The sequence below is a fragment of the Babylonia areolata genome, chromosome 1 (genome assembly GCF_041734735.1).
Source record: "Babylonia areolata isolate BAREFJ2019XMU chromosome 1, ASM4173473v1, whole genome shotgun sequence".
In the NCBI taxonomy this organism is placed as follows: domain Eukaryota; kingdom Metazoa; phylum Mollusca; class Gastropoda; order Neogastropoda; family Buccinidae; genus Babylonia; species Babylonia areolata.
Window position 1 is genome coordinate 74,941,271 of NC_134876.1, and position 20,447 is coordinate 74,961,717.

Consider the following 20,447-nt stretch of genomic DNA (forward strand, 5'->3'; position numbering starts at 1 on the left):
CAAAGCCAGATATGGTGTAGCGTGTATGGATCAATCCGCACATGCTTGAAACTGAATCTGCAGAAGCAGACCACTGTGCAGTTATATAAATGACAAACCTCAGTTTCGTTGTGCCTGTTGTGTGGCCACTCTGGGGAACGGGAAAGGATCAGCTGTGACACAGTTTAGCTGTGGATTTTGTTATATTCCTCTGGGCGGACTGCCAAGAAAGCCAGTTTTTTGTATGAATAGTGTGTGTATGTATATGTGTTTGTGTATGTGTATGTGGGTCAGAGTGTGTACATCTGTGTATGTGTGTGTGTGTGTGTGTGTGCGCGCGCGCGCGCGCCAGTGTGTGTGAGTGCATTCTAAAGTACAAATGTGTGGAATTCTACAACACACCATTCAAATAAGAATGCAGGTTTTCATCTGAATCACACACTCACACAAATTCAAATTTGCATGCATATACTCAAACACACATCAACACACACTAACACAAAACACCAGTAGCTTGCATGATTTCCTGCTTCTTTTCATGATCTGAATTAAAAACAAAAACAAAACAGTTCCTTATACTTAAACAGCACAGATAACTAAGTTATTAATTGTGCATCATGAAATATCATGTATCACAAATAAACACTTGACTGCCATAACTTGTATTCATTGTTTGAGAAATCTTATGCAGCCCCTAAAGAAAAGCAATATCTGATGAATTAAATACTGTACTTGAGCAAAAATACAACAGCTGACTTCACAAGAACATACATAAAATACACACTGTATTAATACTCAATATTTAATTCTGTCACTTTTCATATATTTGGTCACTGAAGATAATAAATTTTGCTTATTTTGTGAAAATATCTCAGGCATGATAAAGTTATGAAGCAACAGACAAACTGATGGAACAAAACTTGAAATGTTTATTTTTCTTACAATATGATTTCTTTTTTAATGAAAAATCAACAATGTGAAATTTTTAGTTCAGAGGAAAGCAGAGAGACAGAAAAAATATGAAGAAAATACCTGCCAAAATCCATTATAAGAAAACTAGCCCTGTATTGGTTACAACTTGTATTCTGCACAATGTGATGGTCTATGTGTGTGCGTGTGCATGTGTGTGCAAGAATTTTACTATGGTGGACAGAATCTTGCCCAAGTTACATCCCTACTCTCTTGGCTAAGGGTGCTTTACGACCTTCAGCGCTGGGATGGCCTCCAAAGCCAACTTGCCCCTAAGGCTGCAGCACTAAGAGCCAGTGCGATCTTGCCTCCTACTTCAAGAGTCATACTCAGTCCTTCACAGAAGACTAAGCTGTAAATGAATTCCCATAGCAGTAGCGGAACCACTGATCATACAGTTCTCACTTTGCTGTTGGCTTAATAGCTAGCTTATGAATTGTATATATCATAACACTAAAGCACTCTCTGGCCTTCACAATGCTTCATTGTTCAATGCTCTGGGTTTTGTTTCGTTGATGTATTTTCTGCTTTCTTTTTTTTTTTAATTATGATTCTTCATTTTCAAACCACTCTCAGTGCATGAAAGCATAGGCATCAAAGCATTTATCTGACCGGTAATAATGAAATAATGACATTCTGAACAGTTGTATCATATTTTAAGATTCTCTAAAACACACAAGGAAAAAATGACCAGAATATCAAAAGCATTCTCTATTTTTGCAGAGGCAGATGGACACATCTTCATCATGCATTATGAATAGTTTACAGTTTCAGCTCTTACAAAGCTTAACTTACTTCTTTTCAGCAAAAATATCACAGATATTTCAAGTCCTCCACCATTTTCGTTCATTATAATCATTTTATGCATTTTAAAGCCTCAGCCGATGAAAATTTATATGTGCCATATTTCACACATTACAAAAAAACAAAAAAACCATCATAACTATTTATTGTAAATGCTAATTTTTTTAAAAAGTCATAACAAATTACTGTAAATGCTAGAAAACAATACTTCTAAATAACATGTCAAAACCCTGAGATTTTTCCCCTTTCAGTGTCTTCAGAATAAATATCCTTTACTTAAATCAGTAAATGTGTGCAGTGACATAACTTTCTTGTTTTTGCTTGCTGAATAATAATTATTGCAACATTTGGCAGTTACAAGGGCACCCTTTAATAGTTCAGCATGCAACAGTGGAACCACATCAAGAATATTATGAGACATGATTAACATTTAAGTATACAGCAAAGAAACTAAATCATATGTCAGACATTTCATTTGACCTCAAAACCTCAATACTTGCTTGAATGCGCTAATGACTGCCACACACCAAGCTGATTACCCTAAAGTTTCAGAGCACAACGCAAAATATGATAATTCCCATCTCAACCAGAACAATCAAACAACACACAAATTATCCATAACATGAACATATAAATATAACTCAGATCCCTCTGTTGAACAAAAAAAGTACACACAACATCAACGAAAGAGGTGTACAATTCTGATAACAAAAATTAATATTACACAGCTACAAGCTGTGCTATCAGATGACAGCAATATATGCTTAAAAAACAACAAAGAACAACTGTGTGTGTGTGTGTATATATATATATATATATGTGTGTGTGTGTGTGTGTTATCGGATATATAAAAACAACTGGATATATAAAAATATCTATCTATCTATCTATCTATCTATATATATATATATATATATATATAGCAGACTGTGCTGGCAGTAACCAAGCTAACGAAAACTGTTCAAAAATACATGAGGAATACCTATTTTGTAAAGTAAAGGAGCAAAACTCGCCTTGTGACAAGTTTGATCTTAATGTTAGACTTCAATTAAAAACTCTGACAAACTTTGACCAACACATGTGCTTACACAAAATCAAAATCATGGCTTATGACAAGGACCCTCGGCTCACACAAATATGTACAGCATTCTTAAGTTTCGAGGAGTCTTCCTATCCCAGAAGTGCAACAGTAGATGAAATCCGACAGGAAAACAAAAAGAAATGTTCCAAAGGAAAGCAATCCTGATTGAACTGCTGCTAATGATCATCGGTTGTTTCCCTTGCTTCAGGTTCTCCACACCTCTTCGAACAATTTTTCCACAAAATGTTTTGGCAGAGAGGAAATAAACAAATAAATAATGAAAAGCAGTAATTCAAGGTAAAAAAAACCAAAACAACAACAACAAAGTATGATAACTGAACTAAAACAAATTACTGATGCAAGTACACAGATTGTTTTTGTTTCAATGTAAACCATTCTGGATGCCAAGTTCATGATAATTCCCTCTTGTGGACCAGGATATCTCTCTCTCTTTTATGATTTATTTCATAATTCCTTTAAATGAGTCAATCTTGTATTCTAATACATGCCCTGTGATGACGGTCTGGTGAACCGTTTCTCCTTTTTCTGTAACAAAGTCCTTTTTAAACAAGTCGAACTTGTCTGGTGTCCCCAAACAAATCCAGCTTCTCTGGTGTCCCCACGCATTGGGGGAACAACCTTATAGTAGGATTAAATTATGATCTAATATTTCCTGCCTGAACAACTCTGTCCTGTGGTCTAGTGTCTCCTCTTACAAAATTCTATCTTGTAGTCCAGAGCTCCCTCTTCCACTGTGTCTAATACCTAAATTCAAATTATGTTGTCTATATCGCCCAGCTGACCACAAAAAGGCCATTTCAAGGCTGATTACCCATCAGTACTTTAAAGCAGTTGAATAGAACCAAATGTGTTGTTCAAAGGTCAAACAAGCAATATCAATTCACACATGTCACGCTCAGTCTGCATAAAATTTAAATCAAAACAAAAATAATTGTAAACAACGTAAACATAACAAATTAATCCACATCTGTTTCATCTAAAATTTGATATCTCCCTGTTTAATCATACAAATAATGTGCTCTGGTGTCTCCTTTTAAGTGTTAATTGTTATCTCCTTAACATGTTTACCAAGTGGTCTGCTGTCAAAAATCTTATTTTGTACTATAGTTGTCATTTGTTTTGTTTTTTTCCATTGTGTGGTGCAATAACTGAATGATTTTATGAACTAGGATCTCTCTTTTAACATGTACATCTAGTAGCTTATGTCTCTGAATTTATATCATGTCACAGGGCCTCCTATTCTAAACAAACAACAAAAAAAGATACAATGAGTGTTTTATAAAATGCTGATGGTTTAAAACCCAAACAAGCTCCTGTAGAAATCGGTGGCTTTCTGAATGCCAGACCTAATCTGATGCTTTGCATCTGCGGGGCAAAATGTCTAATGTTTGCATTTTGCATGTGTTTGTGTCAATTTATCCCTTTCCTTGTTGATTTCTTGTGGAATAAAATATAAGTGGATTTAAGTGTGAGATGCGGATAGTTTAGGTAATTTTCCTTTCAAAGGAAAAACCATTCTAGTCATCCCATGAGAGTAATGACAAGATCAAGACAGTGATATAAGTCATCTAAAAAAAAAAAAATTGATGACAAAATATACCCAATCACCACCAACTGCAAAGGACTTGTCAAACAACAATACCCTGGTCCGTAAGATATTCCAGCACTTGAAAGACAAGATCTCTGCTGACATAATATTCAAACGTCATACACCATAGCTTTGTTAAAACAATTCTAAAGAAAACATAAACACATGAGGACAGACTTAGCAACTGATACAAAAAAAATAATTTAAAAAAAAAATATATATATGTATGACATATATATGATATCAGGCATCAGAATACCCCAGAGGCCAATCCTCTGAAAAAGCCAGGGGTCCAGGTACCGCCCAGGCCCTGATGGACTAAAGGGTCAAATCTTTGCAGAAGATGGAAGACATAATAGTGATTAAATTCTGATAAAGATTGAGCTGACAGTTGTTAGTGTTTGAAGGAAGTGCGCAAAAACAGAAAAAGCCATTTAAGAATACCATGTATATGCGCAAAAACAGAAGAAACAGTTTAAGAACACCATTTGAGAATAAGATCGCGCTCCATAAAAGATTGAATTTGGGGCTGCCCCAGCCAAAATTGCTGAAGGCAGTTCCCCAATCCTCTGAAATCAGGTGCTCCGAGAACCATTCTGATGGCTCTTATATAGGCAAATCTAAAACAGCAATTTATAAATGCAGATCTGTAATGGATATCAATAGGCTAATCCAGCAAATGAAATCAGATGTTATTTATTGGGAAAACCTAAGCCCTCAGTGATTACAGTGAATGCTGCTGCACTGTGGAAAAAAAGTGATAAAAGTGTTCAAAACAGACAGTTTTGTTTTTTTCTACAGTGTACTACTGCTACTACTGTGACAATGGTTCAATTTTAAAGTGCCTAAAATGTTATTCTGAAACAAATAAGTCAATGCTTAGCTTTAAAACAAAACATACGGGAATGCCTTTGATAAAATACATGTTATTGCAAGTAAAGGCATGGAATGAATGAAAAGCTTAACTTAATGGCAACAAGTAAAAGCATTCAGAAGATACTGATCAGAAATGTCAGTAATGTCAGTGTTCAAATGTAGTCAATTCCTTTTTTCTTTTCTTGATACAGCCTGATAACAAACACGTTCACAACATTTTTTTTTTTAAATCAAAATTTTCCATGACATGTTGACATTGTCATAAAAACAAAACCCATGCTTGCTTTTTTTATTTCAGTGACTACCTGTACATCAATCATCATTAAGCGATTAAAACTGGATAAAAATAGAACAGACCAAGTAAAATGCCCATCACCAAAAAATGTAAAACCTATCAAAACATAAAGAGATCAAAACAAAATAAAAAGCCAGCTACAACCAATGAAGGACTGATCTTAATGAGATCACAGTGCAGAGAAGACATATATTGTGGACCTTCATGTCTCTCACACTACACCAATACCAACAAGCAAAACCTTTATCAATTAGATAAAAACATAAAAGTTGAAAAGAAACAGATCAAGCAAAAATAGTTCATGACACCATTTAAGCATTCTCTAAGCATGTGACAATACTGACCCCACTCGTTTTCAATCGTAACTGTTATCACTAATCACAGCCACTCTGAAGCCACAAACCAGATGAAATCTAAGAAAGACATTCAACACAAATTCTCCACTCTCTTATACCCACTCCTCCTCGCCCACACAAATACATATAAGTACATACTACCACAATCCTACTTTCATTGTCACTGAATAGCACATTTTTCACCACATAATTAAGAACAAGACCAGTCATGACGTTAAATTTTACCACCTAAAAAAAGACTTTTCTTTTTTAATTCCCACAGACAGTACCTAAAATTAACATTTAAGTCAACAGTATATTTAAAAAAAGAAGTCTTTTTTCATGTTTAAATTTCCACAGACTGCACCTCAGATCAATCTGTAGATCAACAGTACACAAGAACAAAAATATGACTTTTTCCATTAAAATAAATCCTAGACTGAATACCTCAGATTAACACGTAAGTCAACAGCACATTTTAATCGACAAGAAACTCCTGTACCCTAGTATTTTGCCAGTGACCTCACAGGGAGTCCAGGTAAACAGTGTGTAATAGAGGTATGCTTGCACCTGGAGCAGGAAGCGGAGGAGCCTGGGTCCAGTGGACTGCTATCTGGTGACTGTGGCAGGGAGTGTGTCTCACTTTCCTGCCTTCATCCTGGCCCTCTGCAGCTCTGTGATGTCCTGTGGGAGAGAACATTCTCAACGAGTTATTCACTGTATTCATTACTTACTGGGCTGAAAATAGTGTTGTGTTGTGTTGTGTTGTGTTGTGTTGTGTTGTGTTGTGTGTTGCATGTCGTGTCGTGTCATGTTGTGTCGTGTTGTGCTGTGCTGTAATTACCCTTTGTCACAACAAATATCTGTGTTAAATGAGGGCCGCTCTCCACAGGGAACACTATAAACTAAATCAATTACATAGCTGGCTTAAGATATAAAAAAGATCATAAACTGTGCAGACTGCATAACAGGCTTAAAATATCAAAAGCAATAAGCTGTATAAATTACTAATCATTAATTAATTGGATCAGTTTCCATGATCTGATGCGTACTTCAAATAGAAACTCAGTAAGACAGTAAATTAGTACCATGTGCAAAAGCTAACTGTAGTAAACAAAGATTAATAAAGTGAACCAATATAATAAAACAAATAACCCATACTCACAGCAATGAGAATTCCCTTCAACTTTTCATAAGCAACATCCACATCATCATTGACAATAATGTGGTCATAGGCACATGGTTGGGAAGCTGTAATCAAAGTGAACTGTTTTAGACATTCAGAGACACAATAGCAACAACAACAAAAAATCTATTAAAAAAAAAAAAAAAAAATCAACCTCTTGTTAACCCTGGAAGAACAATTCTGATAAAGTATGAAGTCAAGCACATAACACATTCTACACAGAATGCAACCCTTTGATACAGCCACAGATATTCTTATGCATGCAGTTGTACAAGCACGCACGCATACACACATGCACACATGCATGTGCATGCGCATAAACACATACACACACACAAACTCACACACACTACACACACTATGAACAATACAAAACACATTTGTACCAACACACATACACAAACGCACACACTAACAATACAACACACACATATGCACGTATTTATGAAAAAACAAGCACACACACACACACACACACACACACACACACACGCACACACACTATTAACAATACAACACAAACATATGTAACCCCCCACACCCACACACACACTACAACACATACATGTATGCATGTATTTATGCAAACACACACACACACACACACACACACACACTATTAACAAAACAAACTACAAATCCCTTCTCACCATAGTCCAAAGCATCTTGTGCTGTGTCCAAACGTTTCTTCAAACTCTCCTCTGTTTCTGTGCCACGCCCTTTCAACCGAGATTTCTGAAATCATCACCAAAAAGCATTAATATTTTTCCCATAATGTAACCATATTCCAAAAATGCTGATTTCTAAAAGGAGAGGAAAATGATCACTAAATGGTATAAAACTGTTCTGAATCATGACTGGAAAGCCCACAATAAACATATAAAGAAACTTGTTTTTGTGATTTGCCTTCAATATGTTCTCCCATCATGTGTATTTCCAGTGTAAAGTTAATGCACTGCTGTCATTCTCCAGGGGTAAAGAGTCAGGAGAAGCAGGGCTGGAAATACCATCCATCCAGGATAACTAAGCCTTATGGCAGTCAAGCACAAATGCTCACTCCATTCATCAATTTTTTACTTTGTCAATAAAAGGGTGAATAACCAGTCAGCTTCTAGACAAATCACGCTTCCTCCTCCACTTTTCACTGACGCCGTTAACTGTCAGCATGGAAACGACAGACCTGACAAAGTTTTCCACAGGTCTGTTTATTTCTTCTTAATACTCTACTGTTACTATCAAAACAATTACATCATCTTTCTTTGAAAAAAAAAAGACAACACTTTCTTTTTATGAATAAATCATGTAATACATTCAAGCATATGTCACTGTAAGCCACTATGCACTCACTGTAAAAGAGGGCAGAAAGCCCTTTAAGAAGTCTTCTTTAAAATCCTCATTACCAAAATGAAATAAGGAAGTGCTATTGTTTCACAAAAGTCTCTCTTTCAACTGAAAATTTCCTTTTAGTAAGCCAGTCTTGAGAAATAATCAATGTAGAGCTCGTTGAGAAAAATATCTTCCATATGCCATCTCTGAGAAACTTCAGAATAAATGTTTCATAGATGGTCCTAAGTTCCATATGCCATCTCTGAGAAACTTCAGAATAAATGTTTCATAGATGGTCCTAAATATTACAACTCCCACCCCCTCACCTTCCCCCAGACACCCTAACTTTTCCCACCCATACCCACAACACAAACACATACTCTCCCCCTTTTCTCCCTTCCCAGCCCCAAATCAGCTCATCAAGTTTAATAAACCTTTAAATCCTATCGCATGGAGGATTACAACATTTAACAAACAACATGCTCAACTCATGTGCACACACATATATATATCTATATATCTATCTATCTATATATATATATATATATATATATATATACACGCAAACAGCAAAGTTAGAAAAAGTCACTGAAAGATTATACAGTATTCAAAAATTATGAATATGCTTAATTTGAACTAGACAGTTTCACTACCAATTTAGTCAAGCATAGAAACTGAAAACAAGTTCTGAAGCAACAAACATTTGGGGCAGTTATTCTTTATGCAATTAATTCAACAGACTACACCAGGAGGGTTGTCTGCCTCTGTCTCACCAGGGCATCCAAACTGGGAGGTTTGACGAAGACAAAGCGAGGACGGGGGCTCATGTTGGCTGCCTTGATGCTCTTCACACCGTTTATCTCCACGTCCAGGAAACACAGCCGACCAGAAGCCTGAATTTTCTGAACTGACTGCTTGCTGCCAGAGAGAAAATGATAAAACAATGAATGACAGTCAATCATGTCCCACTGTGACCATCAGAACAACTGATGAGACAACTGCTGACCTGACTATCTGGGCTAGAATGTGTATGTCTTGCCCAAGTATATCTTCACTTTCTCAGGCAAGAATGTTTCAGAACAGTCGGCATCAGGATGGTCCCATAAAGCCTACTAGCCCTCAAGGCCGCAGCAGTAAGAGCCAGTGTGATCTTGCTTCTCAGTTTGAAAGTCATAGTCCTTCGCAAAAGATTAAGCAGTGGTAATAACAACAACAAATATAACAACAGCCATGATAATACAATAATAATAGTAATACTATTTATAATAACAATAGCAATAATGCACTTTTTTTTCCCCACAACCTTAAATCCAAAATTAGTATTGGCAGACAAAGTATTTCCAAAGAAAATGAATTTATTATAAAGTTTAGCACAAACAAAATTTTTACAAATACAGAGAGACAGACAGAGACAGAGACAACCGAACACCAGGTCATAACTTAGTCTCACTTTCTTTATACAAATAAGTCCAAAATTATTTTATGATTTCGTTTTACCATACCACAATTCTTTCATGATTTTGTTTTTATCAGAATAGATTCTTTCAGGATTTTGTTTCATGACACATTTCTTTCTTTATAGAGACCATTAGCACCAGACAACCATGAAGTAAAAATGTGTGTACAAAGGAGTCAAGGGTATGACTCATACTATGAGAGATGTGTGTGTATGTATTATGTGGGAGTCTGTACATGTATGTGTGTTATTCAATACTGTGAGAGAGAGAGAGAGTGTGTGTGTGTGTGTGTGTGTGTGTGTGTGTGTGTGTGTGTGTGTGTGTGTGTGTGCATATTTGTTAGTGTGTAATAGGTGTCTGCATGCATGCTTACACAGATGTGTACATGCATGTTTTCTGCTAATGAATATTACATCCATATTTTATTATTTAGTTATACTGATGGTAGTCCCTTAACCTTTTTTTTTCAATACATTGGAGATGCATGTGTAATTTTTTAATGTCTGAATTCATTGCAGATGTTATAATGATGAAACAACACAGAGAATCCATATTTTAACTGTTAGAAATAGAATTCATTCCAGACACAAGAATGATGGAGCAACAGTCAGAATCCTTATATATCATATTATAGACGAAATTAAGTTGTTCAGTTATTTTTCTCATGGAATCACTGGCACACACACACACATGTATGCATCACTGTGACCACTTACATGCACATCTGGTACACACCTGGTATTTTCTAACAATAAGTAGTTCACAAGCTTCTTGGTTCATATGACTACAATGTACAGAGTGGTCAGAAAGACCCATGTTAATCTAACACTGTAAAAATAACAAAATGCATGGTGCAAACCATTCCTTGTCATTTAAAATCTGAGTAGATGTGAAGATCAATCAAAATGTTCGCTTGGGCTGATCCAGTTATCTATAATTTGCTGTTGCTGTTCTTACTGTCGTCGCCATTTTTCTTTTTTCATTCCAGAAATCATTACTGTGTCTGCCACTTTAATACGGCTACTGCCGCGGCTGGTGTGATCATTATGCTACTGTTACTACAATGAGAATATGTAGATCAGCAATAAATTTGTACATTTATTAATACACAGACTTGTATTTGATATCAGTAATGATAGAAACTCAGTATCCGTATCAAAGGCTGCCCCACTACTCTGATGGGAAAAGAACCATTGCACTGCATTCCACTGTACTGCATTGATTTGCACTGTGTTGCTTTGTGCTATGTTGTGTTGTGTTGTGTTGTATTGTTACTTTTGTAACGACCGACTTCTCTGTCTGAAATTCAGACTGCTCTTCCAGGGGAGAGCATGTCGCTACAGTGCAGCACCACCTGTATATTGTTTTTTTTTTCTTTTTCTTTTCTTTTATCTGTCTGCACTTGCAGTTTTGCTTTACTATCAAAGTGGGTTTTTCTACACAATTTTGCCAAGGTCACCTTTTCTTATTGTTGTTGTTGCCATAGGTTCTTTCACAACTATGAACTGTCTGGAATCATGACCACATCACTATCACATTCACCACAGGTCCCTCCTTCCACATACCTGGTACCATAGCGGTTGCCTGAAAATTGTGCATGTTCCAAGAATCCATTATTTGCAATCAGCTTCTGAAAGTCCTCCATGGTGACAAAATAATAATCTGTAATGATAAAAAAACATAAATTAATAAATGCTCTTAACTTCTGTGGTAAAAACATGTAAAAAGAATACATGCCTAGCAATTTCCATGGTAACTGCAACACTGACAATATCATTCCCAACTACTCAACTAATTCTTCAAAGTGCAAGGATGAAAAGTACATTGACAGACATTTGTTTGCTTAATGATGTAACCAAAGTCTCCCAGAATAAAATATTGACCAGTTATCCAATCACTCATCAATCAACAACTGTCAGTCAACCAGAAAACTTCATAAATTAAAGATCCCCTTCATATTTGATGTTAATCCTTCTTATGGTAATACTCAGTAAACATCTTCCATTTCTATCATGTTTTTACAGGTAATACAAATTACAACAGACATCACTGGACATAAAAATGTATATATATAAATAAAGCTTCAATGCTAAAGCAATGATTTAATGAATAAGTGCAAGAGGTCTGTTTACTTTCATGTTTTGGATCCAAACATTTGGCTAAAAATAAGAAATAAGGTTGCAACTTTGATGCACTTGCCTTTTCCATGCTCTTCACCTGGTCTGGGTTTCCGTGTGGTATCTGAAAGAAAATACTGCTGTATAAAACATAATTCAATACTGCATTACTTTTTGTTTTTGGGGGAGGGGGGGGGTTGGTTGTGTAGTGAATGAGAGAGAGAAAGACGGATAGACAGACACTGAGACAGACAGACAGAGACTAAGACAGACAAACAGAGAGACAGTTTGTGACTATTCATTTTTTGTATGTGTGCGCATTGTAAGGGATGAGGAGGACTGGGGAGATATATGTATGTGTGTGAGGAAGGTGGGGGTGCAAATATCTGTGCAAGATATGTTTGTGTGTGTGTGTGTGTGTGTGTGTGTGTGTGTGTGCGTGTGTGTGTGTGTGTGTGTGTGTGTGTACATGATTCTCTCTCACAAACACTCACAATGACACATTCAGACTCAAGCATTACACAAAAAGAGCTTTTATTTATTGAAGCAAGACAGGCAGCAAGCACACACACACACACACACTACATTCACTCTCTCATTGTCATTCAACTGACACTGGAGTCATAAAAGCTTGAAAAAAAAGTTTATCCATGCCCAGCAGGCTTCAGGAGTTTCGTGCTTTGGTTATTGAAGACATGTAAATTTTAAAATACTACACTTGGATATAGTGCTCTGACATATGTGTGTGTGTGTGTGTGTGTGTGTGTGTGTGTGTGTGTCTTTGTGTGTGTGTGCGCGTGCGTGCGTGCGTGCGTGCGTGTGTGTGTGTGTGCGTGCATGCATGCGTGCATGCCAAAGATTGTGTTCTTCACAGAGAGTTCTCTGAACAAGAATCATGAAGAAGAAAGCCTGGCAGTCAAGTGAGGCCTCTCAAGTTCAGTGACAACATGAAGGCTTCACTGAGGGCAGGCAACATCCCTAACACAGCTGGGAATCACGTGTGGCAAATTACATTAACAGTGGTGTGCATGTCTTTGAGGAAGAATGGGTGAAGCACCAGCCGCAACGGCAAAGGCCTAGTTGATGCCAGGATATCATTATGAAAGGAAGCGTAGAGTACAGCCTTGTCACGCAGTCCCAAACCAAAATGGACCTCCATAGCAACATTGTCATCTTCATCGTCATCCTCTTCCTCCTCCTTCATCATTACCAATATAAACAAAAATGTCCCAAAGTCTGTGGCCTTTCATGCCCTGCTGTCATGGTGACCTCGGTTTCGATGCCCATCCACTTCCAAGCTTGGGGTGAGTCCTGTCAATGCTTTCAGTGTCAGCATATTCATAGGGGGGCTGTTGTTGGAGGGGTGTGGCAGCAGTCTCCACTCTGGGAGGGACGCTCACTCAGTCTGGCTCTGTGACTAAGCCATTTTTGTTGTCAGTAGGGGGCTTAATAGGTGGTGTCCTAAGTACATTAAATCAGAGCAGGCACCACTGAACACCACCGAAGTGACTCAGCAGCAGTGCAGGGTCTCCTCTTGTGAGTGGCCTTCTGGCGACCTAACATCAATGGTTCCCTGCAGACTGCCAACATTGGGAGTGTGACAGACGAATCCAGGTGTGGCTGTGTTTGGAGGACATGGAATGAGCGGCGTGGGAGCAATGCCACTGAAACGTTGCAGATGATGGGGCAGCAAAAAAAAAAAAAAAAGGGGTGTTGCGTCTTGACTTGGACTGCAGAGCCCGCATGCACAGAGTGGGCATCCTGCTACATCAGTTGTTACACCTATCATGCAATCACTCTTCCAGCATCATGACGCTATCATCGACAAAAATTGACCTCTGTGACAACAAGTGTGAGCATGTATGCATGCAAGTATATATATATATGTGTGTGTGTGCATGTACATGTGCAGTCATAAATGTATTTCTATTCAATTCTATTGATCCCAAAAGTAAGAGATTAATTAAGTCTCACATTAAAGACATTCCTGCTTATTAGTCACACATACAAAACAAAACAAAAACTCACGTGACACACTGAAGGAGAAGCAATCCGGGAACTCTTTGAACAGTCTATTGAGCAGTGTGCTCTTGCCACTGCCAGAAGGTCCACTGATGACCACAGGTTTGATGCCTGATGCCATGTTCGAAAGAAATACCACCGGTAATATTCCTGCAAATACATATATCTCCTTCATGAATCAGTCATCTGTGTCTGTTAGATTGTGAACTTCGCCAATGAAATCTTCTGATCTTGTGTGTTCATTATGCATGTGCAAAAAAATGTAAAAATATAATATCTTATCGTTTAATCTCACTTTTCAGATTCATATCCACTGGGAACAGTCTTTCTCTTCGAAATAATCTGAAAGTGAAACATTCTCTCTCTCTAGTCTCTCTCTCTCTTGTTCTTTCTCTCTTTTCACACACACACACACACACAAGTAACATGTACCAAATTTAGTGCAACTAAAGCTTTCTTGGTGTACACACACATGCGCGCACACACACACAAAGGTTTAATAGTTTAATTATTGTATCATGATTATGATCCAGCTTCAAAAGTAAATCAAACTCTGATAGTCTTAATGTCATAATCATGATGAAAATCATAGTCTGACACTCTATATGTACACAACCCAGTTAGGTTGATCCAAAAGCTTGAAAGCTACGATATGGAGTTAAAAATAAAATAAAACAAAATAAAATACTGGCAATTACATGAATTTATCACATTCTTGTGTCTATTGGATCATGTTCTGTACTGTGTTTTCTTCCAACAATACACGACCCACCTTTAAAAGACAGAGAGGTAGGCAAGACACTCTCATTCGTGGCCACAAGGCGTGACAGACACCTCCACTTTCAATCCGTGTCAAATGTAACGAGATCCGGTTTCGACTGTAATTATTTTTGCTGCGGGCTTTTTCTGTCTCGTGTTGCTTTGCTTTAATCCGCGGAAGGACTTCCAACTGTTCTTTTAATCTGGTTTCTGATTTCGATTTGTAAACTCAAAGTACCGCCCACTTACGTGAACTATGGACAATTTATGGAATGTTGGAATGTTATGTATTTCAGCTTACCTTTTAAAAGCTGTTGACACAGCAGGTGGCGTGCCGAGATCGTTATCGACAACATTCAACGCTGTGTTGCTATCCCACAGCGCACATTGCCAAATCCGTCTTTTTACAAAAATGCGATGGCTAGACTCAGAACTGAACCAAATATCCCCCCCCCCCCCCCCCCCCCCCCCCCCCCCCCCCCCCCCCCCCAATTCAGTTTAACGTCTATTCACTATAAGTGTTTTTAGACGTAAAGGAGTAAAGTAGTGGATAAAGGAAAGGAAGTGCATGTGAATATTAGTGTAAAAAAGTGTTCATGTTATGTATCAGAGGAAAGGTATATTATTATAAGAAAAAGTCTAAAGAGATTGTGGTGTGTATTGAATAATGTGTCATGGGAGGGAGAATATGTATATGCATATCAACAAGTATTAACCTACAACAATGTAAATATAAATGACAACATTAATTATAATACATCAAAAGAGGATACCAACTGGACTGGAGTTTAAAATTTCTGAAAACATTCTAAGCAATGAATAATCATTCAAAATATTTTCAGTGGCTAATGAAATATTGGAAGAAAAGTCATCAACTACATCTTTTGGAATTAACGGTCTTATGCTCGGACAATGAATGAGTAGATGGCTTACAGTTATTTGCTTACCGCATATACATTTTATATTTTTAGAAAATTTTGTACGAAAAGCATTTAAACGAATTCTATACATTAGACTTGTAATTTGTCTTGAATGTCGAATTTAGAAAATGTTTGGGATTAGCTGCATTCTTTGTGTTTACACAACATTGGTAATATTGATTATTTGAATCTATAAGTAATTTCTGAAATCGATTTCTAGATACATTTTCTATAAACTAATGCATTCATGCAGATCTGACTGGATGTCAAGTTGTACTGCGCCTTCGAAATTACGTGCTGCTCTTCTGGCTGCTTGGTCTAACCACCGTGGCTCATTTGAAGATATTCCACAGTGCGAAGATACCAAACAGAAAGTTATTTTAATGCCCTGTTTTGTCAGTTGGTGAATAATATGTTTTATTTCCATTGTCATCTCAATTCGCTTCTTTGAATTTGAAGATTCTATAGCTTGTAGTACTGACTTTGAGTCCGTCTACACATAATAAAATTTCACTTACAGTTTTCGGAATGTCTGAAATATAATTTAAGGCCATAAGTATGGCTATAAGTTCAACTGTGAAAATGGAATATTGTCTACCAATATAGTATAATTTTTCTATTCTAAATGAAGGAATTACAAAAGCCGCTCCTCAATTACCATCTTCTAGAACAGATCCGTCTGTGTATATTTTTAGATAATTTGCATATTGATTTTCTATATTGGAGAGCACTTCGGGTTTTAACAAAAATGGTGACTGGTTCTTGGATAAATCTGTATAATCCATGTCAAAGGTAGCTTTACACTGCTCCCATTCAGGGACTGGTGAAAAAGTAGATATTTTTTTGCAATTTGCTTGTCTTTTGATTCCGTAGCACTAATGATATCTGATGCAAATGTATTAATGGATGTCATAGACTGTATCGTCTTAGCTCTTTTAGCAAAATCTTTTTGTGAACTCAAATTAGCTTCTTCTTTTGAAAAAGTTTCATATGCGAAAGATTTGATAACGAATTTCGCGGCTGAAGCTTTCCTTTGTTCATCAAGAGATAAAACACCTGCTTCTCTGTAAGTCCCTAAATTTGATGTAAGAATGGGCACACCTAGAACGAGTTTATAAGCCTTACAATCAATGCTTTGCAGCTTCTTTAACTCACTCAAGACCTGAAAGAAACAAAAGAATGGGAGAAAAACCCCGAAAACCTCAACCATCTATTCAACACAGCCATTTCACCCACTCTAGGAAGACATTGTCGGGAATGGCCAGAGGGCAAAACTGATGCGGAAGTGAAGCTACTCATAGAAGAAAACAGTAAAGAAGAGGACATCATCATATACACAGATGGCTCAGTCACCAAAGACCAATCCGGTTGGGGATTCACTGCGAAACAAAATGGAAAAACAGTTAGGGAAGAGAATGCTGCCTACAAAGTCACAACCTCCAGCCTAACGATGGAAGTTGAAGCTGTGACACATGCCCTCCAGTGGCTATCGTCCATCCATACGCCCGGAAACCAACATGCCATGATTCTAACAGACTCAGTGAACCTCATACAGAAAATTGAAAACGGAATGGGAAGCCCAGAGTGGCATAAGGCAATGCGCAACTTTCAGATAAAAAAAATCACATGGTCATACTGCCCAGGACATGCAGGAGTTAAGGGAAATGAGCGAGCTGACAGACTTGCTGGTAACGCAACACCAACGAGCGGCCTACATCTAGGAAAATCGGAAATCCTCAGAAAAGTCAAAGAATATCAAAAAGAACAGGTACAAGGCCATCACACCATCGATCGCCTCAAAGAAATAAAAGCAGAGAGCGGGAGCGGCCGCAAGTCTAACATGAAAGGTAGAGCACGATGCTTTGCAAATCAAACAAATATCGGCAACATTTCCAAACCAACATTGCGCAAATTTCTTCAAAACGGAACGGAGTCTCTGTGGGCTTTTCCAAATACAGTAGACTGAGCAACACACTAGACGCCACATTCTTGGCATCAGAGATCTTTTCCCATCCCTCTTGCGGCCAATCAGTGGCAGCCTCTGTGCGTGTGTGTATGTGTGTGTTTGTGTGTATGTGTGGGTCTATGTTTTTGAGTGCGTTTGTGCATGCGTGAGAGTGTAAGTGTACACAAGTGTCAGGAGAGTTCTGTGCATGTGTGTGTGTGTGTGTGTGTGTGTGTGTGTGTGTGTGTGTGTGTGTGTGAGGGGGAGGTGGGGGTGCAGGGAGGAGGTGAGATAGAGGATGAGGTATGTGAGTGTATGCACGCCTACACTGTGGGAGCATCAGGATATTGGAACGTATATATTATATATATATCTTTGTATATATGTGTGTGGGGTTGGGGGTGGGAGATATGGGCGTGTGTGTGTGTGCTTGTACAAGTAAGCGTTCATCTGTGTGTGTGTGTGTGTGTGTGTGTGTGTGTGTGTGTGTGTGTGTGTGTGTGTGTGTGTGTGCGTGCCGTGGAAGCTGCGATACATAGACTAGAAATGAGTGTGTGGAGGAGGGGGTAGAGGAGGTGCAGGGAAATTTGTGGTGTGTGTGTGTGTGTGTGTGTGTGTGTGTGTGTGTGTGTGTGTGTGTGTGTGTGTGTGTGTGTGTGTGTGTGTGTTTGAGCTCATGTACGTTTATATGTATTTGACTGTGCTTTCATATCTGTGAAACTGCGTTTTTTGGGGGCATACCTGTTATGCTGTGTGTGTGTGAGTGTGTGTGTGCGTGTGTGTGTTTGTGTGTGTGTGTGTGTGTGGGTGTGTGTGCCGTGGAAGCTGCGATACATAGACTAGAAACTCCGAGTGTGTGGAGGAGGGGGTAGAGGAGGTGCGGGGAAATTTGTGGTGTGTGTGTGTGTGTGTGTGTGTGTGTGTGTGTGTGTGTGTGTGTATTGGAGCTCATGTACGTTTATATGTATTTGACTGTGCTTTCATATCTATGAAACTGCGTTTTGGGGGCATATCTGTTATGCATGTGTGGGTGTATGTGTGAATGTGTGTCTTCATGTTTTATATTTATTTGCTTATTTATCATCATTGTTGTCTTATTTATTTAATTATTTATTTATTATTATTATTATTATTATCATTATTTTATCATTATTTTCATTACTACTATCTTTTTTTCTTTTTTTTTCCATCATAATCATTATTTATTTATTTATGTATGTACGCTTCTCTCTCTCTCTCTCTCTCTCTCTCTCTCTCTCTCTCTCTCTATATATATATATATATATATATATATATATATATATATATACTTCTTTTTTTCTTTTTTCTTTTTCTCAAGGCCTGACTAAGCGCGTTGGGTTACGCTGCTGGTCAGGCATCTGCTTGGCAGATGTGGTGTAGCGTATATGGATTTGTCCGAACGCAGTGACGCCTCCTTGAGCTACTGATACTGATACTAACAAATGCAGTGGAGCACTGAAGAATACCTCTTGAGCGTATGTCAAGCGTGAACGTACGAGGGAGGTAGCGAGAGACAGTATGTAGGATGATTGACATGTCGTGTACGTGTGTGTGTGTGTGTGTGTGTGTGTGTGTGTGTGTGTGTGTGTGTGTGTGTGTGTGTGTGTCTGTGTCTGTGTGTCTGTGTATGTATCTGTGGCTGTGGCTGTGTGCATGCCAGTGTGTGTGTGTGTGTGTGTGTGTGTGTGTGTGTGTGTGTGTGTGTGTCTGCCGGTGTGTGTGTCTGCCGGTGTGTGTGTCTGCCGGTGTGTCTCAGTGTGGGGAGAGAGAGAGAGAGAGAGAGAGAGAGAGAGAGAGAGAGAGAGATGTCCTTCTTCTTCTTCTTCAGTCAGCAACATAACCAGTGTGACAGAGGTCCACTACCTTGTAGAAAGGTCTATTTTTGCTCATTGCAGAAGTCACATAAACTATTTGGCATAATGTTTACAGGTTCATTTATTTATTTGTTTATTGCTTGAATGAATAAAACGTAAATAATCACTTTAGGTATTATTTGTATGCTTGTTTCTTTCTTGCTTGCTTGGTTTATCTACTTGTTTAATGTTGAGGTTAATGTAGTTTGTTTGTTTTTTAATACAGAAAATTATTCATTGAAAAAATCTAATAAAACGCAATTATATATTGCATTTCAGTACTAAGACAGTTTAATTTCGCTGCTCGAAACATACACAAAATCGAAACAAGGCTAGCTCCTTCATCTTCACGTGACTAAAAAACGGAATACATTTGAACAAGAACATTAAAAACAGACTCTGTCGATTACGACCGAATTGTTTTGAAACACAATCGCTGAAGATGTGGTGCTAAAGATGCACCGATGACTGCGATTCAGATCATCTTTTTTGACCAAGTTGTGCAAGCTGATGGGAGTGGCGTAAACAACAGAGAAAATCAAAATGGCAGCCACTAGAATTGACGCTTCTGGGAAACTGTCAACGGCCACAACACATGTCAGTTTTGTCTGTCAAAAGTGTCACCAGCCTCTCAGGCTTGACACCACCTTCAACGCTCTTGGCCAGTCTGTTCTGTCAGAATTAAGAGGTAAGCTTTTCTTCGCCGAAGAATGAATGAGGATGAGGGTATGCTTGAAGGCCGGCATGTTCATGTTTGTGATACGTCTTCTCTCGTAAGTGTAAGAACTACCATGGAATTAATACGTGTTCCTGACTCCTCATTTGATCCGTCAAGCCTCAAGGGAATCAACATATATGCATATGCCAGGACCATTATTTTATTTCTTTTTTTT

At 38.0% G+C, this 20,447-nt stretch overlaps 2 protein-coding genes across 3 annotated transcripts in view; one reads left to right on the plus strand and one right to left on the minus strand.

The window, feature by feature from the left end:
* Nucleotides 1-491: 491 nt before the first annotated feature.
* Nucleotides 492-15,215, minus strand: LOC143287565 (uncharacterized). 2 transcript variants are annotated; one of them, XM_076595663.1, is made up of 8 exons: nt 15,117-15,215; nt 14,063-14,206; nt 12,117-12,158; nt 11,483-11,579; nt 9,234-9,378; nt 7,785-7,869; nt 7,114-7,199; nt 492-6,632 (listed from the first exon to the last, which is right to left on the minus strand). In XM_076595663.1, the coding sequence occupies exons 1-8, from the start codon at nt 15,169-15,171 to the stop codon at nt 6,588-6,590; spliced, it is 699 nt and encodes a 232-aa protein (XP_076451778.1). In that variant the 5' UTR covers nt 15,172-15,215; the 3' UTR covers nt 492-6,587. The 2 variants fall into 2 exon arrangements, with proteins under 2 accessions (XP_076451778.1, XP_076451787.1); XM_076595672.1 differs by lacking the exon at nt 15,117-15,215 and adding an exon at nt 14,829-15,044.
* Nucleotides 15,216-19,865: 4,650 nt separating this feature from the next.
* The window catches only part of LOC143287576 (beclin-1-like), a 21,427-nt gene continuing 20,845 nt past the window's right edge, over nt 19,866-20,447 (plus strand). Inside the window, exon 1 of the mRNA XM_076595685.1 lies at nt 19,866-20,242. Within this exon, the coding sequence (XP_076451800.1) occupies nt 20,098-20,242 (145 nt within the window). The 5' untranslated portion in view covers nt 19,866-20,097. The remainder of the gene's footprint in view (nt 20,243-20,447) is intronic.

Coding starts and splice junctions, on each gene's coding strand:
- LOC143287565 (XM_076595663.1), bottom strand. CDS start 15,171: ATGTTGTCGATAACGATCTCGGCACGCCACCTGCTGTGTCAACAGCTT. Junction 9,379..11,482: donor GGCAACCGCTATGGTACCAG/GTATGTGGAAGG, acceptor TCTCTCTGGCAG/CAAGCAGTCAGTTCAGAAAA. Junction 6,633..7,113: donor TGAAGGGAATTCTCATTGCT/GTGAGTATGGGT, acceptor TCTCTCCCACAG/GACATCACAGAGCTGCAGAG.